This window comes from Magallana gigas, chromosome 1 (assembly GCF_963853765.1).
Source record: "Magallana gigas chromosome 1, xbMagGiga1.1, whole genome shotgun sequence".
In the NCBI taxonomy this organism is placed as follows: Eukaryota; Metazoa; Mollusca; class Bivalvia; order Ostreida; family Ostreidae; genus Magallana; species Magallana gigas.
This window is the reverse complement of record NC_088853.1, coordinates 75,282,719-75,310,208: the sequence shown is the minus strand read 5'-3', so window position 1 is coordinate 75,310,208 and position 27,490 is coordinate 75,282,719. Positions and strand designations below refer to the sequence as shown.

General features: G+C 35.0%; 2 protein-coding genes across 10 annotated transcripts in view; both read left to right on the top strand.

Moving 5' to 3' along the window:
• LOC109619606 (Tripartite motif-containing protein 2) overlaps positions 1 to 27,490 on the top strand; it is a 104,380-nt gene that overhangs the window by 13,241 nt on the left and 63,649 nt on the right. For 3 of the 8 annotated variants that reach the window (XM_066075613.1, XM_066075612.1, XM_066075596.1), the window contains 3 exons: positions 11,613 to 11,667; positions 15,357 to 17,083; positions 17,457 to 18,446. In XM_066075613.1, coding sequence (XP_065931685.1) covers positions 15,379 to 17,083; positions 17,457 to 18,446 — 2,695 coding nt within the window. In that variant the 5' untranslated portion in view covers positions 11,613 to 11,667; positions 15,357 to 15,378. Of the gene's footprint in view, positions 1 to 11,612; positions 11,668 to 15,356; positions 17,084 to 17,456; positions 18,447 to 22,769; positions 22,963 to 23,004; positions 23,060 to 26,031; positions 26,739 to 27,490 lie in introns of those variants that run through there. The other 5 variants (XR_010710883.1, XR_010710879.1, XR_010710880.1 and 2 more) reach the window with 4 other exon arrangements.
• LOC105329979 (uncharacterized) lies at positions 98 to 10,411 on the top strand. 2 transcript variants are annotated; one of them, XR_010710902.1, is made up of 3 exons: positions 98 to 5,026; positions 6,990 to 7,281; positions 8,343 to 10,411. XR_010710902.1 is itself a non-coding variant. In XM_066075700.1 (2 exons), exons 1-2 carry the CDS (start codon positions 3,256 to 3,258, stop codon positions 7,010 to 7,012), a joined length of 1,794 nt encoding a protein of 597 aa, XP_065931772.1. In that variant the 5' UTR covers positions 98 to 3,255; the 3' UTR covers positions 7,013 to 7,282. The 2 variants fall into 2 exon arrangements, 1 of the variants encoding a protein (XP_065931772.1); XM_066075700.1 differs by lacking the exon at positions 8,343 to 10,411 and having other exon boundaries at positions 6,990 to 7,282.

Genomic DNA, 27,490 nt, shown 5'->3' with positions numbered 1-27,490 from the left:
GGAGAACACTTATTGAGAACTTTGAATGAATACAATTTTGAGAACTTGGAGTTGGAGAACAACTATTGAGCACTTTGAATGAACACAATTTGAGAACTTGGAGCACAACTATTCAGAACCTTGAATGAATACAATTTTGAAAACTTTGAACACTGCTTTTGAATTCTGTTGAATTTAAGAATTTAACTTTTACCTGACTGTCAAAATTGAAATTTAACATTTTCTAAGAAATTTCGACAATGCATTAACTCATAACTCATGAATGCCTGTAAAATTTTACAATCCATGAGAAATTGAAAAACTATAATCCTGCAGAAATCTGTTTATTAAAGAAAACTTGAGAATCATATTTAACATGATTGAGTGTGAACAGTTTACATGATATTTGTGTACAACTCCATTATTGATCATTTTGAAATACATGGGTTAGAATTACCTGAGCCACAGACATATTGAAACGATTTGTTTTTTGATAACATGGTTGTTTTGTATTTTTTGCAGAGATTTACAATTTTTTTTCTTTGAGTGATTTATTTGAGTAATTTGATCATTAGTATAGTACTACATGTATTTCAATGAGTAGTTTTCTTTCATACAGGATGGCATTCTCACAGAATCACTTTTTTATACCTATTGTCCCACAATCTGTGCTAAAGGCTGACTATAATCAAGCTTCTTTGATTTTCCCTGAGAGTTCTAGAGGAAAGCAATACATGTGCAACTGTTTCATGTTTCTGATCTTAGCAAGCATTGAGGATGTTTCATCATGTAATAAAGAACTTCTTCACAAAATTTTAATTGCAGGGGATTTTATGTACAATTCGATTCAAAAGTCAGATGACTTATTGCAATTCTCAGATTTACCAAGATACATTCATTATGAGAACAGTTATTTCTCAGTTGTGCAGAAACAAACATATGCTGGTTGTATGTCTCCCAATGTTTTAACAGATATTGGGACTAATCTTGAAAATTGTTTGAATTTGATTTTTGTCAAACAGTGTGGATGTACTCTTGTTTTCAATTCATCAGCAATAGCCATTTACTTTGACAGAAAGGACAACAGATACTTTGTACATGATTCACACTGTAGGGGTAACAATGGTTTATGTGATCCTGAAGGAAATTGTATTATGTCGACATTTAGTTCATTTGGCATCTTGTGCGACTTTCTGCGCCAATTATGTATGTCAATTTCCTCAAGTTCATTAGAAACTGTGCAGTTTGAAGCTGCTTCTTTCTCTATAAAGAAATGTTCAAAAAGACCACATAAATCATCAATATTTGTATCTTCACTTTCAACAAAGTTGTCTCTTAAAGTTACTCCTGGAAAAACTGAATCGTTTTTATTGAGAAAACACCTGCTATTAAAAATTTTGGAAGAAAACGTCAACATCCCCGACATTCTTGTAGTGGAAAAGAAGATGTGTGCTCCCAACAAAAACAGTTTTGTTCAAGAAATCAAGAAAGAGTTCCAGTTTCTCATACATCAATGAGAACATGTATGATGATGAAAGATACATGTAGTTTTGCAATATCAGATGCAGAGGTATTTTCAAAAACAGACTAGTTTGAACAAATGAAAGCCACATCAGACTACATAAGTGTTGAAAATGTTCCTGGTGTCAGTAGTTGTGAGTCAGACAGTGAAAATATTGCTTTGACAACAAATGCACTTGATGGGGTAAACTATTTGCAAGAGAGTGAATTCAGTGACATTGTAATTACTCGATTCAAAGATATGGTATCTACTGGACCAGTGTATATTTGCTCTTGCTGTACTCAAACATGGTTTAGACAGAATGTTCAGAAAGCAGATACATTACATACTTTACCACTTGGACAACAATGTTTACAAGGTTTAATGAGTGAAGGCAATATTGAGTGGGTTTGTTCAACATGTTGTAGATCAATAAAGAATGGAAAGGTGCCAAGTTGTGCTGCCATAAATGGGTTTAGATTTCCTGAAAAACCCACAGAGTTGAATATTACAGAAATGGAAGAGAGACTCATCACTCCAAGAATACCATTTATGTAAGTAATGGAAAAACCAAGAGGAGGACAGCGAAGTTTAAAAGGAAATGTTGTGAATGTTCCATCAGATGTAAATACTACTGTTAAGTCTTTGCCAAGAACACTTTCTGAATCTGAAACTATTCAAGTTAAACTCAAGAGAAAAACAAGTTTCAAACATCATGTATTATATGAAGCTATTCGACCAAAGAAATGCATTGATGCATTAAAATGGCTCTTACAGAACAGCAAAATGTTTCAAAATGAAGAAATAACCATAAATGAGAATTGGGATATTTCTAGCGAGCAGTCAAGCTGGTATGGGTTTAATCATGAAAATGTTGATGAAATGAATTCTGGTTCTGAAGATCATAATTTGCTAGATGATGCTAATTCTCAGGAACAGGAAGATGGGTGGACTGAAGATGTAAATTTTGAAAGTAGATTGACTGGAAACACCGATACATTGTTGCACCCTGCAGATGTAAGGTCGTTAAGCAAAGTCTTTTCATTTGCTCCTGGTGAAAACCAATCTCCTCTTGGACTTTATGAAGATGTAAATGCAGAATATCTTGCTTTCCCAACTATATATTGTGGACAGAGACGTCCTGACAACAAAGACAGACATACACCTGTTACCTATGCTACAATTTGTAAGTGGGAACTTAGATCACAAGACAGAAGATCAGCTTGCTCTATGCCAAGCTTATTTTTTAAGCTTAAAAGACTGCAAATAAAGCAAATCCAAGATAAAGTTGCCCTTGCCATGCGGAAATGCAAGACTGAAGGAAAGAAAATTACAGTGGGTCAAGTATTGGATGATACTTCCTTTGACCAACTTGTAAGATTGAATGAAGGTTATAGAGTACTTCGAACTCTAAGAGGATCACCTGCCTATTGGGAAAATGCAAAACGAGATGTATTTGCAATGATAAGGCAGCTAGGAATTCCTACCTGGTTCTGCTCATTTTCAGCTGCAGAAACAAAATGGGTTAGTGTGCTTAAAATTTTACACAAGACACTATTCAACAAAATTCTAACAGATGAGGAAATTGGAAACTTAACATGGGAGGAAAAGTGTGATTAATCAGAAAAGATCCTGTTACTTGTGCAAGGTATTTCAACCACAGATTTCAAGTATTTCTATCACATGTCTTGAAAGGTATTACACATCCACTTGGGAAAATAAAAGACTACTTTTATCGTGTTGAATTTCAACAGAGAGGTTCACCACATGTACACATGTTGATATGGGTTGAAAACGCTCCAATTTTTGAAGTTGACTCTGTGGAAGACATTACAACATTCATTGATAGGCATACTACATGTGCCAAGAATGAGCAGATATCTCAGTTGGTAAACTATCAGACCCACCGCCATGCTCGCACTTGCAAGAAAAAAGGGAAAAATATATGCAGATTCAATTTCCCCTTGCCTCCTATGCCAAAGACAACAATACTATTGCCTCTTGATCAAAATGAATTGGATGGAAACCCAGATGTAGAGAAAAATTATCTCAAAATATGTGAAGTTCTCAATGAAATAAAACTAGACCAATCTGGATGTCATTTCACGAGTTTTGAAAATTTCCTTTCAAAATTGAATATGTCTGAAGAAATGTATAAAATAGCAATTCGATCATCCTTGAAGACTCCGAAAGTTTTCCTAGAACGCAAAGTGTCTGAAATTAGAATTAATGCTTACAATCAGACATTGTTAAAAGCATGGGAAGCCAATTTAGATGTTCAGTATATACTGGATGGCTATGCTTGTGCTGCTTATATTGTCTCATACATTTCAAAATCCCAAAGAGGAATGTCAAATTTATTGCATGAGGCTTGTGAGGAAGCTAGGAAAGGTAATTTTACCTTGAAACAACAGGTCAGACAAATTGGAAACAAGTTCTTGACACATGTTGAAATAAGTGCACAAGAGGCAGCTTATATTCTCCTGCAAATGCCAATGCGATCGAGCAGTAGATCAGTTGTTTTCATAAACACTAGTGAACAAGGAAAAAGAACATTCTTATTGAAACCTGTGGAAATTTTACAAGACATGCCAGGTGAATCTACAAATATCGAGTCAGACAATTGGATAAAACGCTATCAAAGAAGACCCAGAGCACTTCAAAACTGTTGTCTAGCAGATTTTGTGTCAAAATTTGACATTATATTACCACCGAAAGAAAAAAGACAAAACATAAGCGTTGAATATTTACCCGAACAAGAATTAGAGGAGACAAATGAGGATGATTATCTTCTAGAGCTGACTTCAAAGTCGGGATTGATGGAGCTAGAGAAAGAATATATTATGAGAGATGGTTCAATACTAAAGCAGAGGAATATACAAAAAGTGATTCGCTATGTGAGGTTTAACAAAAACCAAGATCCAGAAAATTATTATAGAGAACAGTTAATGTTGTTTTTACCATGGCGAAAAGAAATCGATGATTTGTTAGGAAGTCATTCAAGTTATGAAAGCAAATTTATTCAAACCAAAGACATCATCTTTAACAACAGGGAAGCTTATGCTCTTGACAAAGGTGTTGCTGATATTGTGGAAGACAATGAAATGGTTTTATTAAATGACAATGCCAATGTTATTTCAGCACTTCAGCATTCTGAAGAGATTGATTTGAATATTGAAGATCAGATGTGTTTGGACCATGGTTGCTTTAATCCAGAGACAGCAGGAGTTTCCTATGACTTGGGATTAGATTTGGGTATTACAAGAAAGCAAGTTGAAATAAATGACTTGGTTTTCAACACAATGAATGATGAAGAGTACAGGAAACTTACTTGTGAACTTAATGTAAAACAGAAACAGTTCTTTTATCACATTTTACATAGTGTGAAGACTGATCAACTTCCATTGTATTGTTTTCTATCAGGAGGAGCTGGGGTAGGAAAGAGTGTTTTAACAACTTGCCTTTACCAAAGTATTGTCAGATACTTTTCCAAGAAACTAGCAGATAGACCCGATGAAATAAAAGCTGTTTTGTGTGCCCCAACAGGTAAAGCTGCATTTAATATCCATGGCCAGACAATTCACTCATTGTTTTGCATCCCTGCAAACCAAAATCTGAAGTATACACCCTTAGATGTACAGCAGTTGGACAACATGAGAGTAAAAAATAATAGCTATTGGTGATCTTTATCAATTAAAACCTGTATTTGATGGTTGGATCTTTGAAGATTTGGTTGAAGGCTATGGTCCACTTGCACAAAATTTGTGGTGTGACTTGTTCAAAATGTTTGAATTAACAGAAATAATGCGTCAAAAAGGGGATCGAGATTTTGCTGAAATCTTAAATAGACTTCGTGAAGGTGTCCAAACAGATAATGACATGAGTGTTTTGAAAAAAAGACAAAAAGGCTTGATAAATAAGCAGACAGTTGACTATGATACCATACCTAATTTATTTACTACAAATGCAGAAGTCAACAGCCACAATATGGAAGCTTATAGTAATGCTTCTTCTGAAAATAAGTGTCATATATCTGCAATAGATTATGTCACAGGGGATGTTTCAAATGATGTAAAACAGAAAATTTTGACTCAAGTCTCAGATGATCCTAACAAAACAATGGGTCTAGTAAAAGATCTCTACCTTGTTCTTGACCTACCTGCTGAAGTCTGTTTGAATATAGATGTAGTTGATGGGCTTACTAATGGATCACCATGTTTAGTGAAAAAGTTTGATTTCCGAGTGACAAACTCTATGAGATGCAGTATAATATGGGTTAAGTTTGAAAACGAAAGTGTTGGTGCTGCAAACAGATCAAAATACTCTCAGTATTACACTGACTCTATTTCGAAAACTTGGACTCCTATATTTGAAGTTTCAAAAAAAATTTCAGTGGGAAGGTACAAAGCCTGTCATGTAACAAGGCGTCAGTTTCCATTACGACTTGCTTGTGCAAAAACAATTCACAAATCTCAAGGTTCCACTATGAAACACGCAGTGATAGATTTAGGGAAAAGGAAACAGGAGCATATGCATTACGTTGCCATGAGTAGAGTGCGTTGTCTATCTGATTTGCATATCCTAAAATTAAATGAACACAAGATATCAGTCTCCCCAAAAGTTGTTGTTGAAATGGCAAGACTTCGTGAGCAAGCTTCATTGTCCTTGTGTTTACCAAATCTATTGCAAATCAACTCTGACATGAAAATAATTTACCACAATACGAGGTCTCTTCACAAACACTTTCAAGACTTGAAAAATGATAAAAATATCATGTCTGCTGATATCATTGCAGTTTCTGAAAGCAGGTTAAAGATAACGGACAAAAATGATGATTATAATCTGCCAGGATTTCAAATGTTTAGATTTGATGGTTCTGAAAATTTTGGTGTGAGGTCATATAATGGCATAGTCATTTATACCAGAGAAGAATTCATTGATTTGACTCATTGTGTTTTTGATGGAATTGCAACAGTTCTTGCAACTTTTCTACATAGGGGTCAGATGATTCGTATTTTCTTCTTGTACTGTCCTCCTCAAAAATCATCAATTGCATCTTTTACCAAATATCTTCAAACTATACTTCAAGATATTGATGCAAGTTCAGAGCCTGTAATCATTTTAGGTGACACAAATATTGATTTCTTTGATCAGAAGGTATTGTCATCTTCATTGCACAAATTTAAACTAAGGCAGATTATGCATAGTAGTACAACTGATTATGACACATGTTTGGATCATGTTTACACCAGCTGTATGTCAGATTCAGATATTTCATGTGCAACTCTTGAATCCTACTATTCTGATCATAAACCAATTGTTGTCTATTTACCACATTATTAATTTTTAAAGAGAAGTACATGTACCATATTAATTCTTCATCTATGGTACATGATTAATTGCAATTCCAATCAATTCATATACCTGACACTGCATGATTATGTATAATGACCTTATATATGAATATGATTGAAATATTTTATTTTATAACACCTGTACATTCTTTCAGATGAATGTCAAGAAACTGATTAACATTCAACGACAAGAGGAAACAGTGAGAGCCCAACATCATCCTTCATTTCTGCTGAAGGGGAGAGTTGCTAAACTTAGGCACACAGCAAAATTCAAACAGAACACAGAAAAAGACGGTCAGATGCTATAAATGCAGTGTAGCATTGTTGAGAGATGCTTCTCAGTTCATCACTGTTAGAGGGACTAACATTGAACGTTTGGAATCAGGGCATCTAAAATATGCTGCCAGCAGGGACCTTCATCTTGGTGACCTTAACACCATTCTCAAGGTGAGTAAATTACAACTTACAGTTGAACCTCAATATCTTGCAACACTGATATGTTGAATACAATGGATATGTTGAAGTGATTTGTAAGTTCCAACTTCTTATTTTTTAAGTATTTTACTTTTGAAATCTTAACTCAGATATCTGAAAGTTTTTAAACAGTCCAATGGAGTTTGAGATAACGAAGTTTGATGATATTTCCTGTCATTTTCTGGTTAAAGTATGAATTAATTATACCCATGCTCCAAAGGAGAAGGAATACACTGTTTTACCCTTGTGTATATGTCTCTCTGTCAGTCTGTCTGTAACATAAATTTTAATAATAGATTTCTCAGCAACGTTTAATCTCAAATGCTTGAAATTTTAACAAACTCTTTGTTTAGGTATGCCATATGATGGGAATCATTTTTGTAGTGATCGGTAATCAACTTCTTGTTTAATTAAGACTTTGTGTTTATTTAAAGCTCAGATTTTCAAACAAATTTTCATAGCAGATTTCTTAACAAATCTAATCGCAGATGCTTGAAATTTTAACACACTCTTTTTTTAAGGTATGCCATATGGTGGATTTCATTTGCTAAAAATTCTGTCACATGTAAATGTTTACTCTGCGTATTTCAATTTGTTTATTCACATCAGAGAGGGGCATCTCTAGTGAGCATTGCCTCACACTTATGTTGTTGCACAAATCTTTGACAACTTTGTTAATTGTTCTTATTCTAAATGCAGTAATGAACTGAGGAATTTGAAGAAAAAAACAACTTTTATTTACAGTTTGATCACTTCATTTTCTATTAATTATATGTAATACACCATAATAACCCTACAAATATTAATATTCTATATCTTGTGATCTTCTTAATAAAATGTTTCATCTTTTATAAGCAAAATACGTGTATGCTTATGAACATAAATCCTTTGGGGAAAACAAACATGAATTCAAAATATTTTACAGGTTCATTTTATTTTGAAATCCATGTTTTTCTTTATGAAAGTTCAAGTATATTGTAGAAATATATTGCTTGAATACATATCCATAATTCATTTTCATCAACACTTTTTAGGAAAATCCTACTGAAAAAGACAGTTGTCAGGGATATGATGGCAGCAAGACGTCATTAGTCTATTGAAATTGTTGTGCAACAAATGGCATATACCAGGATTATACGCTTTCCAAGGACACGTTTACAGCAGCTATAAAAGGATTCTTTGAAAGTGAATGTTCTACTAGTATCATGGGAAAAGTTCTCTTAAACATTCCATTAGTATTGATATAAAGACATGAAGTTCAAATGTCTTCATTATTAGAGAACTGTGATTTGACTGTACACCCTAGATCAATTGTAAAGGACACATAATACACTTATTTGTACATTATTATTAAATAGCAACCTATAACAAAACTTCTAGCAATATCCTTTGACTACTGCACTTTTATTTCTTAACATTTGTATGTTCATGTATGGACAATCATTGTTAAATGTGTTTTGGTATACAGTACAGTTAGTAAATAAACTTTTTCTGATTTTTGAACATATGTAAAACTTGAGAATATCGAAAGAAAAAAATTGAAAAACATATGAATCATGACCCATTTTACTACACATTGTCCAGATATTTTGTACATTATTCTATTAAGCTGAATTCCCAATGGCTGTTAAAATTGCTTCTCATGTGAGCAATGTGACACACAAGCTACTTGATTGTTTTAAGTTCTATAATCAAATGATTACATATGTATCTTTGTTATTTTGGTGAAACTATATTGTAAAGTATGAAAAACTGCATTTTCCAAAGTTCAGTTTCCTAAATTCTTTGATATTTTTTCATCATTCCATCCAAATTACACTGAATATATTTAACCTATATAATACTCTGGCCCAAGATATTTATGACACACATTTGGACAATTTTTAATAAAATAAACATATACGCGAAGAAAGTGATCAATAAAGGGCAAATTTCCAAGATATCTTCATTGACACATTATCGTTTTTCAACTTGCATATCAGTGTCAACTGGTTATACAAATATATTTTACAAATAAATATCTTGATGTTCAATTTGCTTTTCCTGTTTTATCTTTAAGGTATTATACACACTTATCTTGGAAGTTACTGAATATTTCCACATTGACCATCTGTACCATATTAGTACATATATTATGTTCTTTATGATTTGTTTACTATTCCTTCACATTTTGCATTTTAAACTGTAATGCCTTCATAAAATCTCAAATTTTTAAAGGGACTTGGACATGATTTGACTTAAAATTTTCAAATTTTATTTTCCCATTTAAATATTTATACTGATAAATATAGAAGTAACTGTTTATAATGCTATGTCAAAATTTGAAACTCAAAACTCAAATTATAAGCAAGATACAGAGTTTATAATTCTTTGTTTTGTAAACAAAGCTCAAATATTGTCATTTTTTTACATATTCGTTGTATTGGTGTAAATTTCAATCAAATGTAACTTTGTTTTGTTTAAAATAGTATTTAAGAAGATATTGAATTGGTTTAAATTGTTTTTTAAATGTCATTTTATCTAAGAAATGGTAATTCTCTACATTATATTTTTTGTAAACAGCTATAAGACTTGAGCTTGTAACTTGACTCTAACATTTAATATTTTGGTCAATCATTTAAAATGCACCAATAAACCATTTTAAACATAAAATATAAAAAAAAATTTTTGATCTCTAATTGTGTCCAAGTCCCTGTATCATAATTCTATCCACAATAAAATAAAATTATTGAACCAATATATATCTGTTCTATTGTATCTTAAGGCAACCAATAAGAGAGGAATTTTTCTCATTCATTAATATGTTACCATAACTACCCCTTATCAAACTAATTCTGAAGAAAGTAGTCATAATAACATTGACAATATGCAATGATGCTTCCGCCTATCAGTACTTTCAGTACTTTGATTAAAAATTGTTTAGGCTTTGGCTTCTGGACAATTCTTGGGCTTCACAACTTTGATGTAGGTTTATATCCCATTTAAATTAGATTTTCTTGAGAACTGTAATGCTCAATATGTAAAATGACTATACTGTCATTACTGTGACAAAAAAGGATAAATGATGAACAGAATATCCAGGGAAAAATGATTTTTTTTTAAATACAGGATCTGTTAGACTACATTGTTCATAATTTTGTTTTGTATATTTCATTGTAAAGCTGATTTTATGTCTATTGTTGCTCAGGTGAGCAATGTGGCCCATGGACCTCTTGTTTGCAGTTTCTGCTCATTTTCTTCGCAGAGGATGAACATATTGAAATGAAATTTGGTATACAGGTTTATTATGATAATATCGAGGTCAAATTCGATATTAAGTACGATTGAGCGGTTTTCATCAGAGTTATGGCTCTTGGACTAAGAAAAATTCCCGCTATTTGCAGATTCCGCTCATTTTCTTCACAGAGGATAGTTTATATACATTGAAATGAAATTTAGTATACAGGTTTATCATGATAATATCTAGTTCAAATTTGATATTGGGTACGATCAAGCCATTTTGGACAGAGTTATGGCCCTTGGACAATTTCCATTCTATGTAGTTTCCGTTCATTTTCTTTGAGGATGTTTCCAAGGGAGGGGGGCATTAATTAAATTTTTCCAAGGGAGGGGGGCATTAGTTATACATGTTTATCATGATCATATCTAGGTCATGTACGATATTGGGTACAAAAGAGCAATTTTTGACAGAGCAAGGCTCTTGGACATAGAAAAATTCCAGTTATTTGCAGTTCCCGCTCATTTCTTTCACAGAGGGTAAACCGTTGCCATAGTAATCGAGGCTTAAGATGGAAAAATAGCAAAACCTACCTACTTTGAATCCATATTAGAAGGTTTTGCCCACTAATGTAAACTATCAAAGATATAAAACAGCCTTTTTCCTATTTTCAATTATTTAATTATATCAGAAAATTGATGGAGAAACCAATACTTTTAAAATGTTACCATTAAAACTGTAACAAAATTTTGAAATCATTTTTTTTGTGATTTGTTAATAAGCTGAATTGGGAAACTGTTCAAGTTTTATATCCATACCAATGTCCATGCTATTTACACTTTCTTATGAAAATTGACATCAGTTGCTATGACAATAAGGCAAACAAAAAAGGAGTGACCGGAAATCGGAGACTTCACTTTATTAACTCATCTTCACAGTATTAGCTTGTCTTTAACATAGCATTTTAGATATGTGTATTGATTTTGCTCTGCATCAATCTCGTAAACTTATTAAAAAGACAAAAGGTTTTGAAACTTGAACATATATTAAGAAAATAACAGTATAATAGTTTGAGGTATCTTTACAGGTTCCTTGTGTATCAATAAAGAGAGGACTGATGGAGCAAAGAAAGAGTTTATGTGGTATAGTATTCATGTAATATCACTATGTTTGTATAGCTATATAGCATTCATGTAATATCACTATGTTTGTATAGCTATATAGCATTCATGTAATATCACTATGTTTGTGTAGCTATATTTTGTAATTTTAGGTCACCTGAGTCATTCAGGAGACCCATTGCTGTCACAAGTTCGTTGTCGTGTGTCATTCATAGACATTATAGTATTCATCTTTTAAATGGGTATGAGGGCAGTAGTCATTGTGTTAGTCCTGGGGTAAGATCTGTTGCCCGAAGGCCTAAATCGAGGACTGCATCAATTTCTTACCAAGGAACTGACAGTATAACTAATGCCCTCATCCCCATTTGATGGTAGATCTGTAAACAAGAATAACATATCCTAGTGGTAATGTCAGGGCGGGGATATTTAATTATCTTCTGGGAGAGATTTAAACAATCAGCCAGGGTAAGGGGGATAGCCAATAATATATCATAGGCCAGTAGTTAATATAAATAACCTCATATTTGGAAAGTTCCCATTTTACATATATTAAAAAAGTAAAAGCAGCAAGAGTACAAGAGTTTAGCTGAGAGAGAGAGAGAGAGGGGAGAGAGAGAGAGAGGAGAGAGAAAGAGAGTTCATATTAGTTAGACAAACAGTTAAAGTCTGTTCTCTACCTGGGGTAAAGAAAAAACTGCATTTTGCATGTAGTTTATACACTATCCATCGTAATGAGAGCTCAGTTTAGATAGTGTTACATTTCACAAAAAAGTTTCAATAGGATCAGACAAAATGCAAATTTTGGGTAAGCCTATATACTTCTCTAAAACAGACCTAAAACTAAGTCATTGTTATGTTGGAGAAAGGAACAAAGAGTACATGTTTAGCAGAAAAAGTCAGAGAGAGAGAGAGAGAGAGAGAGAGAGAGGGGGGGGGTGAGTTTCAATAGGATCAGACTGGAATAAAGAACACTTCTATTTCCTTAACAGAGAATGTCTGAAAATAGTAAACATTTGAGAGAGAGAGAGAGAGAGACAGAGAGAGAGACAGAGAGAGAGATAAGTTTCAATAGGATCAGACTGGAATAAAGAACACTTCTATTTCCTTAACAGAGAATGTCTGAAAATAGTAAACATTTGAGAGAGAGAGAGAGAGAGACAGAGAGAGACAGAGAGAGAGATAATGTATAATGAAGAATAACAGAGATAGAGAGAGCAAGAGTACATGTTCGCTAGAAAAGTGAATGAAAGAGAGAGGGAGAAAGTACATATTTTGGAGAGAGAGTCAGAGAGTGGGAGAAAAAGAGCAAGAGTACATGTTAAACAAATGATAGAGAGAGAGAGAGAGAGAGAGAGAGAGAGAGAGAGAAAGAGAGTTCATATTAGTTAGACAAACAGTTAAAGTCTGTTCTCTACCTGGGGTAAAGAAAAAACTGCATTTTGCATGTAGTTTATACACTATCCATCGGAATGAGAGCTCAGTTTAGATAGTGTCACATTTCACAAAAAAGTTACAATAGGATCAGACAAAATGCAAATTTTGGGTAAGCCTATATACTTCTCTAAAACAGACCTAAAACTAAGTCATTGTTATGTTGGAGAAAGGAACAAAGAGTACATGTTTAGCAGAAAAAGTCAGAGAGAGAGAGAGAGAGAGAGAGGGGGGGGGTGAACATACATCTGTTTGATAGAGAAATAGACACAGAAAGTTGGCATATATGTGGGTAGGACTGGGAGAAATGTCTGAAAATACTAAATATCTAAGAGATAGAGAGAGAGAGAGTGAGAGAGATTAATGAAGAATGTCAGAGAAAGTGAGACAAAGAGAGAAAAAGTACATGTTGATCAGAAAACTGAAAGAGAGAGATAGAAAGAGAAACAAACAGAAAGTACATATTATGGAGAGAGAGATAGAGAGAGAGAGGGGGGGGTATGTACATACGTCTCATTGAGAGGGAAATAATACCCCAAAGGCCGGGAATACATGTTGGAAAGACTGGAATAAAGAACACTTCTATTTCCTTAACAGAGAATGTCTGAAAATAGTAAACATTTGAGAGAGAGAGAGAGAGAGAGAGAGACAGAGAGAGACAGAGAGAGAGATAATGTATAATGAAGAATAACAGAGATAGAGAGAGCAAGAGTACATGTTCGCTAGAAAAGTGAATGAAAGAGAGAGGGAGAAAGTACATATTTTGGAAAGAGAGTCAGAGAGTGGGAGAAAAAGAGCAAGAATACATGTTAAACAAATGATAGAGAGAGAGAGAGAGAGAGAGTGAACATACATCTGTATGAGAGAGAAATAGACACAGAAAGCTGGCATATATGTGGGTTGGACTGGGAGAAAGAGATGTGTATTTCCTTGAGAATGTCTGAAAATACTAAATATCTAAGAGAGAGAGAGAGAGAGAGAGAGAGAGAGAGAGAGAGAACGAGAGATAGCTTAATGAAGAATGTCAGAGATAGTGAGACAAAGAGAGCAATATACATGTTGTTCAGGAAAGGGCATTAGAGAAAAAAGAGAGAAAGAGAGTACATATTTTGGAGAGAGATAGTGGTAGAGTGAGAGAAAGAGCAAGAGTACATGTTAAACAGTGAACGTTACACAGAAAGAGAAAGAGAGAGAGAGAGTGACTGTTACACACAGAGAGAAAGAGAGAATGTTTAATGAAGAATGTCAGAGATAGAGATATATAGAGAGACTAAGAGAGCAAGAGTACATGTTGATCAGAAAGTGGAATGAGAGAGAGATAGAGAAAGAAAGAGAAAGTACATATTAAGGAGAGAGAGAGAGAGAGAGAATGTTCAAAGAAGAATGTCAGAAAAACAAATAGTAAAACAAAGAGAGAAAGAGTACATGTTGGTCAGGAAAGGGAATTAGAGAAAGAAAGAGAAAAAAAGAGATGACATATTTTGGAGAGAGAAACAGAGAGAGAGAGAGAGAGTACGAGTACATGTTAAACAGTGCATGTTACAGAGAGAGAGAGAGAGAGAGAGAGAGAGAGAGAGAGAGAGAGAGAGTACATGTTGCTCTGTAAGTGAATGAAAGAGAGAGAGAAAGATAAAGTACAGATTTCAGGAAGAGAGAGAGAGAGAGAGTTCATGTTAGTGAGACAGAGTTAGAGTTCATGTACATGTTGTAAGAAAAAGGAATGAGAGAGAGGGAGAAAGAGAGAGAGAGAGAATGTTTAATGAATAAGGTCAGAGATAGTGAGACAAAGAGAGCAAGAGTACATGTTGATCAGGCAGGAGAAATAGAGACAGAAAGAGACAGAAAGTACATATTTTGTAGAGAGAGAGAGAGGGAGAGAGTGAGAGAAAGTTAAGAAGTGAATTTATAGAAAGAGAGAGAGAGAGAGGGAGAAAGAGAGAGAGTATGCATGATGCAGATAGAGAAAAAAAGAGAGAGGGAGAAAGTCACCAATGTTTAGCAGAAAATGTCAAAAAGAATTTTTTCAAAGTTTTAACCAAAAAAAATTATCTTTTGGTCGAGTGTTTTTATTATCTGATGATAATAGACCATTAGTTATCTATAAATCAAAATATATTGTTATTTCAAAATAAAGTCTGGTTTAAATTGATATATTCCTTACACTCAAAATGATATTATATAAAGCATGTAATGATATTGTATAAATTAATTATATTATAAAATAATTTTGAAAGAATGCGGTTGACATAATTCTAAAACACTTTATTTTGATTTAACAGGTTGTGATTCAAAGATATAGACATGGACACAGCAAACTCCCTATATAGGACGCATAAGTGTTCTAAGTGTCCGGGGGACACAGAGTACCAGTGTGTATCGTGTCCATGTGATCTGTGTCCCCAGTGTAAAGAGAACCATGTAAAAAATCTCCAAACTATAGACCATGATGTTGTGTCACTCCGTGATAAAATCAACTACATCCCAACACAAGAGATCTGTGTGAGACATCCTAGCCATGTTTATGTAAAGTACTGTGCACCTTGTCAAGTTCCTGTGTGTGATTCTTGTTCAGAGGACCAATCGCACAGATTCAGAAGTTTTCTCTATGGCCAAGGACAGCATGAAATACTGGATATACAAACAGCCTATAAAACAAAGCGACAACAACACAGAGGAACCATTCACACCATCAGAAGTGAGGCTCTCTTTTACAGACCTGTTCTCCTGCCACGAATCAAAACTGATTTCAAAACCTGTCACACAGAATTCTCCCTCTATCAATCAGAGATGTTAACAAAGGCCCAGGCACTGAAGAATCTCATTAACAAAGTGAGAAAAGATTTCATGAAAAATGTGTTTTGTGACTTTGATTTCAAACACAGATGTTTAAAACAGATGATAGAAATGAGCAGACATATTGTCAGCCTACAGGAATATGAACTCAGATATATACAGCCAGAATTCACATTCAGTGCGCTACAATTTCTCTCATTCACAAAGACAGCCCTCCCCCAGATACATCTTACACTCCACACCAGCCAGCTCTCCATGACTGAGTCACTCAACAAGGAGGATGTGATGGAGTCACTGAGTGCAATCCAAATCACAGAGAGAGGAAACCGACGCGTAGGAAACCAGTGTCTGCTGAAACTGACGTCTGGTGCTGAGTTCCATCAATCTCTCACACTGACAGGTGTTGGTGGTTGTTATCACATTTCCTGTGTGACATCAGACCGGGTCTGGGTCAGTGATGATGGAGACAATCTCATGTTGACAAACACAACAGGTGTCCCTCTACATCGTGTGGAGAATTCATTGAGTGGTTTATATGATGGAGGATTACACACAGTGAACAGTGAGAGTGAACTGATTTATATAGATAGGAATTCTAACATCAACAAACTGTCAAAGGATATGAAAACAACCACCACATTTATAGAGAGAACAGACTCTACATGGTGGCCACGGTGTGTGTACTGGTCCCCGTCCACTGGGGATCTCCTGGTCGGGATGTATAACGATGACACATACACAGGCAAGGTAACCCGGTACAACCAGAGTGGACAACTCACACAAACCATACAGAACGACAGCACAGGTATGGGACTGTATAGTGAACCTTACTATATAACAGAGAACAACAATGGGGATGTCGTGGTGTCTGACTTTGATGATATGTATGGGTCTGGTGATGTAGTGGTGACAGAGCGTGGAGGAAGACATCGTTTCTACTACACAGGACCTCCATCAGGATCAGGACTACGGCCACGTGGAATCTGTACTGACGCGCTGTCACACATCCTGGTGTGTGATGATACAACCGAAACAGTACAGATGTTAGACAGGGACGGTCAGTTCCTGTCACATCTACTGATAAGACCATCAGGGATATTCTCACCACGGAGCCTGAGTTATGATGTCAACACTCACCGTGTCTGGGTCGGATCACTGTCCAACAACACGGTGGTTATATACAGGTATATCACCAGACAGGACGCTCTGACAGGTAAGTCTGACTCATTATCATTGTAAATTATATAATATGTAGTTACAAGTCAGACATATATAGGATGTGATCTTTATCATTTGTCAATATAATGTAAGTATATGTATATACATGTAATAGTTTATAGACAGTCAACATCACATGCATTTATTGAGATGTAAATGATAACTTGTCTGTAAACTGTGATTCAATTTATCAGACAATAAAAAATGAATGGATTTATTAATTGCATGCATGCATATATGTTAATTATTAATTTTTAATGATAATTGATACATTATAACAGACAAACATTGCTGTAACATTCATTATACAAGATGTGATGTTTGTAATCAATCTGTTCCATCTGACTGTTTGTGTCTGATGTTTGTAGATCTGAATCCAGCCACTGCTGATGTGATGGAGTCACTGAGTGAAATCCCAACCACAGGGACAGAAAAACCACAGCAAGGAAACCAGTGTCTGCTGAAACTGATGTCTCCCCCCGAGTTACTTCACTCTCTCACAGTGACAGGTGTTGATGAGTGTTATCACATTTCCTGTGTGACATCAGACCGGGTCTGGGTCAGTGATCTATACAATCTCATGTTGACAGACACAACAGGTGTCCCTCTACATCGTGTGGAGGATTCATTGAGTGGTTTATATGTATATAGAGGATCACACACAGTGAACAGTGAGAGTGAACTGATTTATATAGATAGGAATTATAACATCAACAAACTATCAAAGGATATGAAAACAACCACCACATTTATAGAGAGAACAGACTCTACATGGAGAGCACGGTGTGTGTACTGGTCCCCGTCCACTGGGGATCTACTGGTTGGGATGTCCCCGTCCACTGGGGATCTACTGGTCGGGATGTATAGACAACCATGGACAGGCACGGGCAAGGTAACCCGGTACAACCAGAGTGGACAACTCACACATACCATACAGAACGACAATACAGGTCTGGGACTGTATATTGGACCTCGCTATATAACAGAGAACAACAATGGGGATGTCGTGGTGTCTGACTTTGATGATATGTATGGGTCTGGTGCTGTAGTGGTGACAGAGCCTGGAGGAAGACATCGTTTCTCCTACACAGGAAATCCATCAGGATCAGGACTAGAGCCATGGGGAATCTGTACTGACCCGCTGTCACACATCCTGGTGTGTGATGATACAACCTACACAGTACAGATGTTAGACAGGGACGGTCAGTTCCTGTCACATCTACTGATAAGGCCATCAGGGATATTCTATCCACGGAGCCTGAGTTATGATGTCAACACTCACCGTCTCTGGGTCGGATCATGGGACAACAACACAGTGGTTATATACAGGTATATCACCAGACAGGACGCTCTGACAGGTAAGTCTGAGTCATTATCATTCACATTAATTAGATATAGATAACTAAGACACACAGTCCGTGTTAATTATCAGTCAATAAGATACATGTAAGACATGTTTATCTGTGTGATTGTTTGTCAATACAAACAGCTCATTGTTACAGGGTTAGCTGTATCTATTTCAATAAATATATGCGCAGTCACGTCATTGTATTTAGTTAATTATAATGAAAGGTCATTGTAATTAATGTAATGAGGCTTTTAATTAGTTATTTTGTTACAAGTTAATTAAATTGGTTTAATTCATTTAATAGATAAATATTAAAGCATGTATCAGTGTTATCAATCTAAACTTTTAATTTGTAGGTGTAGCTCTATCATTACATACCATGTATGATATTAATCAATTAACAGCTAATTAATAACTTGTTGTAGATGAACACACACCCTGTCCTGATGGGGACGCCATGTCCAGCTCAACACCAGCCGTAGAATGGAGATAGCTGGGATATTGACAGGTTGTAAATGTTTCTGTACAAATTTAGTCTGCTCTCAAAACCACACATGTTGTTTGTCACTTTGTTCAACATCTGCAGCTGAAATTGAGCTGTGTATAATTCACATGGACTGTAATACTGACTCCTGTTTATATCACACTTTGTGATCATCCAAACATGGCTGTTTGTTGCTGAGTGTGGAATGTTATACACATTTTACTTTGCTAAAAATGAATTATCATAAACAAAGAATAAATGTTTATATGAAGTCTATAAAAACTGGATGTAAAAAAAAAATGAATGATTTAAATTTGTAATAGATCTTTATCAATTTGACATTTTTGGTTATCATACCCCCGCTCTGAAGGAGAAGGGAGTTACCATATACTGTTTTACCCTTGTGTGTCTGTCTGTCTGTCCGCCCTTTTGTACATCCGTCTGTCTGTCTGTAAGAAAAATTTCTGTCGCATAACAAATTTTCGTTAAGAATTTCTCAGCAACTATTGATTGCATATGCTTGAAATTTTAACACATTCTTTGTTAACGCACACCACACGCTCGGATCTATTTTTGTACAAATTGGACATCAACTTCCTGTTTAAGACGGCTTTGCTTATTTTGTATATTTACATCAGAGCGGGGGTATGTCCTCATCTGAGTAATATCATGTTGGTGTTGATCACTAAGTAAATCATTCATTAGTTTATTCTGTTTCCTGTAGATGGGCCAATTTTACCTGACCTTGGGGGGAGAAAATAGAACACCTTCCTTGAAATCCTTACAGAGGAAGACAGTTCTAAACAGACATTGGCTACGTAGACCACTCACTGCAATATGACGTCATTATCTTCAAGTACGCACTGACTCGAGTCACTCATGTCACCTATTACAATTTGTCTTTATCTGTCATCGTGTGGTGTGTGTCATACGTCTTTCCTTTATAATTTTACATGTTGAACTTCTTCTTGAAAACTACACGGCCAATTGTTACCATATTTGATGTGAAACATTGCTACAATAAGAAGAATTTAGATTGAATATAACTGGATTATCTGTGGAGTGACCCATATCTGGACTTGTTTTAAATAACGCGCCATTATTTGAACCTGTGTTATGTGTACATGAACTATACAGTAATTACTTATTATTCTGTCTTATCATTTTTATTTCACAGTATGTTATGTGTTTAAAATAGTAATTTGTCATTTTACATTGATATCAATTGTTTGAACCGAGTTTTCCAAAGGAGAAATACAGCTGCGAGAAGGGTACCCCTATTGTACTGCAAATCAATTGTACATATATAAGAGATGTGCATATAACTTGGATTTTTTGTTGTTGTAAATTTATATAAAAAAAATCCAGCTGTTGAACTTGGTCAATTTTACGCAGAATATTGCATATAGGGTACGCCCATTGTAGGGATAACTCTTCATAACTCTTCATACAGTTTTTAAGATAGGTAGTTGTTGTCTTGTAGATCAATTGTACATATATCAGAGAAGTGCATATAACTTGGATTTATATTTTGATTATTTATGTGTACATAAACTCTACAGTATTTAGTTTTTATACTCCCTTAAATGGCTTATCAGTTATATTTTAGTACGGTAGTAAATTATCATCTGACAGTATGTATTGAGTTCTTTTTGAATGCTTTTATAATACCCTGTAATTTAGTGATGGGAAAAAGATGTTACTTAAAATTGGGGCTTATATCTGAGGATTTTTTATTTTTCCTATTTGCAAAGAATAAATTTTGTTTATTGATTAAACATCATATTCAAAGGGGAGTAACTTAAATTTGAGTTCTGCAATTCCAAACAAATAAAGAGTTATTCCCCTTTTTGTAATATTTTTTAGATAAAGTTTCATCTTAAAACTGGTTATTGACCCCTGACATGTTTTTCTCTGAAAGTTAACTGAATATCAGTAAATATAATTATAAGATTTTTAAAAATGCCCTTAATAAGAATATTATTGGTGGATTTGGCACATTTTTTTATATTGATCATGTAAATAGAAAACTTGTGTTTATGTAAATAGTTTTTGAACAATATTGTAACTAAGTTAAAGTGTACTGCTTTTTTTTTCTTCAAAATTTATTTTTTTTCTGTCTATTTACGTTAACCATGAAATACATAATACAAGTATACACATGATTTTTGGTGAGTTGTAGCAAGCTATAGATAGAACTCAATAAATGTGATATTTATTCATAGTTTCGTTTTGTTTCTTAGTAAGACATGCCTGTAATATTTGGTACAAAAGAAGAATATGATACAGTAACTTTATGTACAAGAACAAGACAATTATTCATTGGGGCGAACTAAATAACTGACAAACCAATCTCCTTTTGGAGTCACTATAGTTAGATGTAAATAGAGACTAGTCAACAATATATTACAAAATAAATTTTCCATCCAAGTACTCGAAGTTGTTTCAAGAATTTCATTTTGACTGCTGGGTTTACTCTTGGTATAATTATAAAAACCGTTATTTTGATAACATATCTGTCCTAAGCTGAAGATTAATCCATAATTGTAACATGATCGTGCAATAAATACTTTTATAGAAACTTCACTATTATAGAAATAGTGCCTTTTTTTCTTCCGTCCATCTAAAGTTAATACCCAATGTTGTGAAACCTGAAGAATAGATAGGCGCCTAGTGATTGGTTGAGAGAACAGTATTTGTTCATCAGTTTATTAATAAAAATCAGTGCTGCTTGTCAACAATGTGGCCGGATAGTGTTGACTTAGAAAAAAACAATCCAGGCCAAACTCTTGTTGCCAGCGGGTATTTGAAGGTGTGGGGATGTCACGTCGGCTCAACTGATGCACATTCTCCTGTTGATTTGAAATGCACGTGCTTAGAAATCTATTAACTGTCATGCATTTGTGGATTACAAGTACGGAAAATCTTAACTGAATTAAGGCCAGTCATGTATTTCTGCCAAGTTGGTAAATAAACAAACTGAAAGAAAATGTAAACTAAATTCATATAAAATCGAAGTCTGGGAAGGAAGAGTTATCTTTCGTAGAATTTCAACACAAGTCGTCACAGGGAGCTAATAGAAATGTAAACACAGATTTTCAGTGAAATTTGAGCTTGAATTTATTAGATACAAATATCGAAGCGTTGAAATTTCGTTGCTCTGGACGATGGTTTGATGCCTTTGGAGTTGATTACTTTCTTTAATATGGTTCATTTCATTTCAAATTTGGAAGGCAATTAGATTTAGGTGTGAGAAACAATCCCATGAATTTTCGCCAAGTTCTACAGAGTTTAACTGGAGCTGGAATTTTTATTCGGAGGCGTAGTCTAAAACGCGGTCTGGAGTCAAATGGCAGGCAGAGTTTCAGACTTTCTTAAAAAATCTGATAAACGGTTAACACTTTGTTAGGAGTTCTTCAAGAAAAAATATTAAATTTCAAGTTCAAATGTCGAGGGTCAAGTTCATATAAGAATTTATAAAGGAAAATTGGGGGGGGGGGGGCTAATTGTACACTGCAATTTGACAACTTCAGTTTGATTAATTAATAATTGTAAATTTAATTCAGCACTTATTGATATGAACAATTGTTGACATATAAGTGAATGCATGTGCAATATTTTTCAGCTATTAAAAATCGACCATAACTTTTACATCAACCGCTAAATAGTGAAAGTAGTATGTCAAAGACGTGTGAAAATCTCCATTTCAAAAGCGCTTGATCATGTTGATTCCGAATTCGTTTCTTGGACAGTAAATGTTTACCTTCAAATATTTTATGCTGATCAAATACAGAAAGGCCCATTGTTAGTGATCAGTGTATTTATAAAGTTGTTTCTGCTTCATTACAGTGTGACATGAAACTTATAGAAGTGACAGGGAATCAGAGACGACCGGGAATCGGAGACTTCACCGCATTAACTCATCTTCACTGTATTAGCTTGTCTTCAACATAACGTTTTAGATATGTAGTATTGATTTTGCTCAACATCAATCTAGTAAACTTATTAAAAAAAGACAATAGGTTTTGCAACTTGAACATGTATTAAGAAAATAACAGTATGATAGTTTGAGGTCTCTTTACAGGTTCCTTGTGTATCAATAAAGAGTGGACTGATGGAGCAAAGAAAGAGTTTATGTGGTATAGTATTCTTGTAATATCACTATGTTTGTGTAGCTATATAGTATTCATGTAATAGCACTATGTTTGTGTAGCTATATAGTATTCATGTAATATCACTATGTTTGTGTAGCTATATAGCATTCATGTAATATCACTATGTTTGTGTAGCTATATAGTATTCATGTAATAACACTATGTTTGTGTAGCTATATAGTATTCATGTAATATCACTATGTTTGTGTAGCTATATAGTATTCATGTAATAGCACTATGTTTGTGTAGCTATATAGTATTCATGTAATATCACTATGTTTGTGTAGCTATATAGCATTCATGTAATAGCACTATGTTTGTGTAGCTATACTTTGTATTTTTAGGTCATTTCGGAGACCCATTGCTATCACAAGTTCGTTGTCGTGTGTCATTCATAGACATTATAGTACTCATCTTTTAAATGGGTATGAAGGCAGTAGTCATTGTGTTAGTCCTGGGATAAGATCTGTTGCCCGAAGGCCTAGGTCGAGGACTGCATCAATTTCTTACCAAGGAACTGACAATATAGCTATTGCCCTCATTCCCATTTGATGGTTGATCTGTAAACAAGAATAACATATCCTAGTGGTAATGTCAGGGCTGGGATATTGTTTAATTATCTTCTTGGGAGAGATTCAAACAATCAGCCAGGGTGAGGGGGATAGCCGATAATATATCATAGGCCAGTAGTTAATATAAATAACCTCATATATGATTTGGAAAGTTCTCATTTTACATATATTTGATAATATTTGATAGTAAGGTGTAAAAATAGTGAGAGAGAGAGAGTGTGTGCAAGAGAATGTTTAATGAAGAATGCCAGAGATAGTAAAAACAAGATTGCATGTTGCTCAGTGAATAAGAGAGAGAGAGAGATAAAGTACAGATTTAAGAGAGAGAGAGAGAGTTCATGTGTGACAGAACAAGAGTTCATTTGCATGTTGGAAGAAAAGGGAATGAGAGAGGAAGAGAGAGAAAGAGAGTAAAAACAAAAGTGCATGTTTAGCAGAGGAATGGAGATATAATGGTTGTGTAACACAGAGAAATAAAGTAAGGAGAGTCAAAGTAAATCTTTAACAGAGAAAGTTTGAGAGAGAGAGCACAAACATAAAGAACACAACTTGCTAAAAAGTGAAAAAGAGAAAAAGCAAAAGTTCTGGTGAAGCAAAGAAGTAAAAGAGAGTAGCAAGAGTACACGATAAGCAGAGGAAGAAAGGGAGAAAGAAAGAAAGAGAGAGAGAGGACATGTTAGTAAGAAAAAGTGAAAGAGAGAAAGAAAGATAAAGAAGAGCAAGCTTGCATATTTAGCAGCAATAACCGAGTAAATAAATGTTTAAAAAAAGAAAGTGTGAGAGAGAGGGAGAGAGAGATAGTATGTACATACATCTCGTTGAGAGGGAAATACACCCCAAAAGCTGGTATACATGTTGGGAAGACTGGAATAAAGAGCACTTATATTTCCTTGGCAGAGAATGTCTGAAAATAGTAGATATGAGAGAGAGAGAGAGAGAGTGAGAGAGAGAGAGAGAGAGAGAGAGAGAGAGACTTTAATTAAGAATGTCAGAGATAGAGAGAGCAAAGAGAGCAAGAGTACATGTTCTCTAGAAAATTGAATGAAAAAGAGGAGAAAGTACATATTTTGGAGAGAGAGAGAGAGAGAGAGAGAGAGAGAAAGAGAGTGAGAGAGAAAGAAAGTGTGAGAAAAAGAGCAAGAGTACATGTTAAACAAATGATAGAAAGTAGAGAGAGAGAGAGAGCAAAGAGAGAACATACATCTGAATGAGAGAGAAATAGACACAGAAAGCTGGCACACATGTGAGAAAGACTGGAAGAAAGAGCACTTGTATTTCCTTGGCAGATAATGTCTGATAATAGTAAATATCTAAAAGAAAGAGAGAGAGACAGAGAGAGAGAGAGAGAGAGAGAGAGATTAATGGAGAATGTCAGAGATTATGAGACAAAGAGAGAAAAAGTACATGTTGATCAGAAAACTGAAAGAGAAACAAAGAGAAAGTACATATTTTGGAGAGAGAGAAAGAGAGAGAGAGAGTGGTAGAGAAAGAAAGAGCAAGAGTACATGTTAAACAGGGAATGTTAGAGAGAGAGGGAGAGAGAGAGAGAGAGAATGAAGAAGGTCAGAGATAGTGAGACAAAGAGAGCAAGAGTACATGTTGCTCAGGAAAGGAAGGAGAATTAGAGACAGAAAGAGAGAAAAAGAAAGTTTATATTTTGTAAAGAGAGAGGGAGAGAGTGAGAGAAAGTTAGAAAGTGAATGTTAGACAGGGAGAGAGAGAGAGAAAGAGGGAGAGAGAGAGACCATACTTAGCACTGAATGTATGAAGCAGATACAGAAAAAAGAGGGAGGGAGAAAGTCACCAATGTTTAGCAGAAAATGTCAAAAAGAAATTTTTCAAAGTTTTAACAAAGAAAATTATCTACTGGTCGAGTGTTTTTATTATCTGATGATAATAGACCATAATTTATCTATGAATGAAAAAATATTATTTTAAAATAAAGGCTGGTTTAAATTTATATATTTCCTACACACAAAATGATATTATATAAGGAATAAGGAATCGTTCTTTGAGTATTATGAGGTGATAATTTTGGTCGGGGCGTGATCAAATCCAATAAAGCCCTTCGTTGATCAAGCCCCGACCGAAATTATCACCTCATAATATTCAAAGAATGATTCCTTATTACTTATATTTATATAATTTTAAGCCATCGTACAATTAAATCTTTAACTATAAATAAGCAAACCCCGCCGGCGCCTCAATTTGGCGTCATTTGTGTTATGGGTTATATAGTACAAAACCGATACGTAGTGTTATCACAGACAAAGACACTGGATGATGTAAATATATAATGATATTTTATAAATTAATTATATTATTAGATAGTTTTGAGAGAATGTGGTGGACATAATTCTAAAATACTTTATTTTTATTTAACAGGTTGTGATTCAAAGATGTAGACATGGACACAGCAAGTTCCCCATATAGAGCACATAAGTGTTCTAAGTGTCCGGGGGACACAGAGTACCATTGTGTATCGTGTCCATGTGATCTGTGTCCCCAGTGTAAAGAGAACCATGTAATAGATCTCCAAACAATAGACCATGATGTTGTGTCACACCGTGATAAAATCAACTACATCCCAACACAAGAGATCTGTGTGAGACATCCTAGCCATGTTTATATAAAGTACTGTGAAGCTTGTCAAGTTCCTGTGTGTGATTCTTGTTCCGAGGACCAATCGCACCGATTCAGAAGTTTTCTCTATGGCCAAGGACAACACGAAATTATGGATATACAAACAGCCTATAAAACAAAGCAACAACAACACAGAGGAACCATTCACACCATCAGAAGTGAGGCTCTCTTTTACAGACCTGTTCTCCTGCCACGAATCAAAACTGATTTCAAAACCTGTCACACAGAATTCTCCCGCTATCAATCAGAGATGTTTACAAAGGCCCAGACACTGAAGCATCTCATTAACAAAGTGAGAAAAGATTTCATGAAAAATGTGTTTTGTGACTTTGATTTCAAACACAGATGTTTAAAACAGATGATAGAAATGAGCAGACATATTGTCAGCCTTCAGGAATATGAACTCAGATATGTACAGCCAGTATTCACATTCAGTGCACTACAATTCCTCTCCTTCATAAAGACAGCCCTCCCCCAGATACATCTTACACTCCACACCAGCCAGCTCTCCATGACTGAGTCACTCAACAAGGAGATGTGATGGAATCACATCGTGCAATCCAAATCACAGAGAGAGGAAACCGACGCGTAGGAAACCAGTATCTGCTGAAACTGACGTCTGGTGCTGAGTTCCATCAATATCTCACACTGACAGGTGTTGATTGTTGTTTACACATTTCCTGTGTGACATCAGACCGGGTCTGGGTCAGTGATTCACACACAGTGAACAGTGAGAGTGAACTGATTTATATAGATAGGAATTATAACATCAACAAACTGTCAAATGATATGAAAACAACCACCACATTTATAGAGAGAACAGACTCTACATTGGAACCACGGTGTGTGTACTGGTCCCCGTCCCTTGGGGATCTACTGGTCGTGATGGATAACAATGATACAGAGACAGCTAAGGTAACCCGGTACAACCAGAGTGGACAACTCACACAAACCATACAGAATGACAACACAGGACGGGGACTGTATAGAAAACCTAACTATATAACAGAGAACAACAATGGGGATGTCGTGGTGTCTGACTATGACGATGAGTCTGGTGCTGTAGTGGTGACAGAGCGTGGATGAAGACATCGTTTCTCCTACACAGGACCTCCATCAGGATCAGGACTACAGCCACGTGGAATCTGTACTGACGCGCTGTCACACATCCTGGTGTGTGATGGTAGAACCAAAACAGTAC

Bases quoted from the DNA above. Each gene is read 5' to 3' on its own strand.
- LOC105329979 (XM_066075700.1), top strand. From the start codon at position 3,256: ATGTTGATATGGGTTGAAAACGCTCCAATTTTTGAAGTTGACTCTGTG. The intron at 5,027-6,989 runs GTAAAGCTGCAT...ACATTCTTTCAG, and splicing joins TGTTTTGTGTGCCCCAACAG to ATGAATGTCAAGAAACTGAT.